At 58.3% G+C, this 4,108-nt stretch overlaps 1 protein-coding gene across 1 annotated transcript; it reads right to left on the bottom strand.

Annotated features, from left to right (window-relative positions):
- Positions 1 to 190: 190 nt before the first annotated feature.
- Positions 191 to 4,103, bottom strand: LOC102749241 (signal transducer and activator of transcription 5A; the record flags this gene model as incomplete). The annotated part of the gene is made up of 7 exons (XM_081810064.1): positions 191 to 317; positions 1,016 to 1,171; positions 1,626 to 1,756; positions 1,854 to 1,948; positions 2,559 to 2,765; positions 3,508 to 3,600; positions 3,978 to 4,103. Coding segments are annotated over 7 exons (864 nt in total), but the record flags the coding sequence as incomplete, so codon positions are not given.
- Positions 4,104 to 4,108: the final 5 nt, after the last annotated feature.

Here is a 4,108-nt window from a genome sequence, read left to right as displayed (position 1 = left end):
GGGCATTTTTACACCTTTTTTGAGGTATGGAAGGACAAAGTGCCCACTGGGCCTGGGACTCCAGCTGCAGGAGTGGGGCCCTGGGTCCTGGTCCCATTGAGACTAAGCCCAGTTCCCTCTCCAGGGCTGAGCCAGGCTTCAACGGGGAAGGGCGGGCTGGGCCACACAGGGCCTGTGAGTGGGAGGAGCAGCGGTGAGGGGTGAGGGGGGCCAGGGGAAGAGAAAGGAGGCAGCAGGAGACCAGAGCTGGACCCTGGGTACTTACTCAGGGACCACTTGCTTGATCTGTGGCTTCACGTATCCATCCACCGCTTTAGCTGCCGAGGGGGGAGCGTGATAAGAACCCGCCTCTGGGAGCTCCCAGGCAGTGGAAGCCCATGGCATGCAGTCTGCCTCCTACCCACATCACTGTGGGGCCTCAGCGGGGATGAGATTTCCCACAGATTCCTATAAACACCTGCCGATGGACCCCTCGAGGGCCACCCAGACCCCTGGCTCCGATCTCATCCTTTCTCCTGCTTCCGTTTCTGGCCCTTTGCTCTCCCTCTCCTCACCCCACTCTGCCAAGGAAGCAGAACCAATTCCAAGCAGCAAACCCAACAGTGGACTAGGGACAAGTTGAAGAGGAAAAACCTGTCCATTTTGCTTCCCACATTCAACTTGGGGGCAGGTTTGAGGGTGGGAGCCGTGAGAGCAGCTGATTAAGATGGGAGTAGTGCATTATGTGTGGGTATGATTATCCTGGCCAGCACTGCCTCCTGACTTCCTCCAAGGGCACAGAAGTGAGAATCCACCCAGCTTTTCACTTTGCAGGGAAGAAAGCTGGGTCAGAGGGTTTGTTTTCCCTCTCTGCTGGGAGACCTGAAATCCCCTCCCCGTGCTCCACACCAAGCCACCGACCAAGCCCACGGGGGAAATGGCCCCTGGGTTCTTCCTGGGGAGTCCCAGCTGCCTCGCCCCAAGAGATTTGTCCACAGGCTGCGGAAGGGCCCAGGAGTATCAGGGCAGGACGCACCGAGCACAGGGGTGTAGTACTTGGAGAAGACCTCATCCTTGGGCCGGTCGGGAAATACGTAGATGAGATAGCTCAGGTCCCCTAGCCGGTCTGCCAGTGACCGGATGGAGAAGTCCCGTGTGGTGAACGGCTTCAGGTTCCACAGGTTGCGGTCAGCTGTGAAAAGGACAAGCTCATTCCCACCACCCACCACCCTCAGGAGGAGGGCCAGGGTCATGGGGTTTGAGATCCGGCTTGTAGAGACATCTGGGTTTGGACTAGCCTGCTCTGCAACCCTCCAGGTTGTCTTGCACTCCTTGGCACAGGGCAAGCAACTGACCATGGGAACATTTACCCAGTGAACCAAGCAAGAAGATGCCAGCAAGGCTAAGTGAGGGCAGAGAAGGGAGAAACTCAGAACCGCTGAAGAACTCCCCCAGCAGCTCTGGAGGCTATGGGGCCAGTGAGCTTAAGTTCGCCACGATGGAAAATGGTAGAAAGGGAATGTATTTCTGAGCAACACTCTTCCCCTACTTTGGGTTCAGTTCCAATCTTTCCCCTGGGGAAAGCTTCTAAGGATGCAGACCTGATGGGGAATGGGGAGCAAGGAAATGGGAGCCGGGGCACTCACGAGAGTCAAACTTCCAGGCAATGGTGATGCCCCCGATTTCGGAGTCGCTAAAGCGCAATAAAAAGGTCCCATCAGGCTTGTTGATGAGCAGGTCATGGGCCTGTTGCTTGTTCACAAAACCTAGGATGGCCCTGGGTGCAACGGAGCATACAGCGTCACTACCGGGCCAGCATCGTCTGTACCCGGAGCCCATGGCCTCCCAACCCCTGGGCCCCCCGCATTCCTCACCCGTCATTCCAGTGAGGCTTGTGATGCTTCTTCAGCACCTCCATGACCCCATCGAACCACTGCCAGAAGGTGTAGTTCCAGCCCAGCAAGTTCTCCTGAGAGCCCCCAGGAAACCCCAAGTCAGGGTTTGTGGCCCCATCATCACAGGTGGCCCAGGAAACAGTCCATGCCCTCGTCCTCATGCACACCCTCTCCCAATTCCTCGCCCTACTCACCCCGCACTCCGGCGGTCCATAAACGGACGCAGCCCCCCAACCCGTACGTGGCCTAAGGACGAGAGACTAAACCTGCCTCTTGCTTCTCAGACACAAGGGTGGAGGTAGGGGGCACCCAGAATTGTCTGAGCTGGACAAGACCTCCAAAGTCGCTTCTCCCCCGATGGACAGAGGGGGAAAGTGAGGCACAGAGAAGGGAAGGGCCTGGCCACTTAGTTACCAGATCTAGGACAGAGACTCAAGGATCGGGACTCCCAGCCCCGGGTTCCTTCCACTGTCCTGCTTTGGCTCTCAGAGCTACATGCACTTTCCTGCTGCCCCTGCCTCCATTCCCTGGGGTCTCAGCCCCCGTCTCTCCTGGATGTGGGAGAGGGCAGGGCGGGGTGGACAGGGCAGTGCTGACCGAGGCCAGTAACCGGTCCGTGAGGTGGGGAAAGCCTGGAAGGGCACAGGTGGCCCCAGGGCAGGCGGCTGGTGGCGGGTCCCTCACCCTGTTGAACTGGGACCAGGACACGGACATGCCATTATAGTCTTCAAGGTGCCCACTGCTGTTGTTGAACAGCTTCTGTGCCAGGAACACGAGGTTCTCCTTGGTCAGGCCCCGGGTGCTCTGCACTTCGGCCTTGAATTTCATGTTGAGCGCCTCACACAGCTGAGACCACAGCACTTTGTCGGGCACGGCGAACGGCACCCTGCCCTGAGACGGACAGAAGAGAAAGCAGACTGATGGAGTAGGAAATATTTACACACACACGCACACACGTCTGCACACACACACACACACACACACACTCAGACACACAGATACCAAGAGACAGAGGCAGCTAAGAAAGATCCAGGAAAGGAGACACAAACACAAGAGAAAGAAAGGCAGGGCAGGGGCGGTGCCTGGGTGGCTCAGTCATAAGGCATCTGCCTTCCGCTCAGGTCACGATTCCCAGGTCAGGGTCCTGGGATCGAGCCCCCGCATCGGGCTCGGCTCCCCTGCTCAGTGGGGGGCCTGCTTATCCTGCTTATCCCCGCCCCCCGCCCCGCTGTTCGTGCTTTCTCTCGCATGCGCTCTCTCAAATAAATAAAATCTTAAAAAAGAAAGAAAGAAAGAAAGACAGGGTGGCAGGGGCAGAGGGGTGGGCATACGGCGATAGAGACCCAGACCAGGAGTCTGGGATAGAGATCAGGGACCCAAACCATAAGTGGAAGGAAGATCAGAGCCCAGAGCCCAGGGGCTAAGCTCACAGACCTAGGAAATCCCCTTCCGGAGACGGGAACCCAGACGGAGCCTGAGGACACTCCCGAGAGCTGCCCCTTACCTCACCTCGGCTCCGGTGTGGCCCTGGGGTTGGCAGGGGACCACCCAGCAGGGCCCCAGGGGGTTGGGGCCGACTCACGGAGACTCCTGGGGCGTCGGGGGCTGAGATGGGGGTCCCCCGAGGACTCACCGGCTCGGCAAAGGCATTGTCCCACAGCACGGTGGCGGTCGCATTGTGGTCCTGGCTGCCGTGAACGATGACAACCACGGGAAGGGACAGGGTCTACGGGAGTCAAAGGAATGAGTGTAGAAGGCACGTGACAGCCATCTCGCCCTCACTTAGCCCTCATTCCTCACCCACGGTCCCACCCACAAAACCTCCCAATCAAACCAAAGCAAAATTCAACAGCAACAAAAACCCCCCACAGCCTCGTTCTTCTCGGCCCATTACCTCAGCTCACCGTGGCCAGTGCCAGATTGTAACCTAGCAAGCAGGCACCAGCAAGGTGAAAGCAGGGGTTCTGGAAGGCCCCTGGGCTAAGTGGGCCATGACCGTGTGAGGATTCAGAGCTCTCTGGCTTTCCCAACCCAGTCAGGTGGCCTCGGGTAGGTCTTCACCTTTCTGGGTGACCTGTGGGGGATGGGAGAGCGAGGCCTCACCTTCACCTGGAACACAAGCTCATTGCTGCCAACACTGAACTGAGACTCAAACAGGACCGTGAACTTCTCCTCCGTCACGGATTCAGCGCCCCTCCGGTCAGCACGCTTAATCCTCTTTAGCGACTGGGGTG

This window comes from Leptonychotes weddellii, unplaced genomic scaffold (assembly GCF_054177405.1).
Source record: "Leptonychotes weddellii isolate Sample4059 unplaced genomic scaffold, ASM5417740v2 HiC_scaffold_17659, whole genome shotgun sequence".
Classification (NCBI taxonomy): Eukaryota; Metazoa; Chordata; class Mammalia; order Carnivora; family Phocidae; genus Leptonychotes; species Leptonychotes weddellii.
The sequence above is the reverse complement of the archived record's forward strand: the minus strand, read 5'-3'. Positions and strand labels throughout refer to the sequence as shown.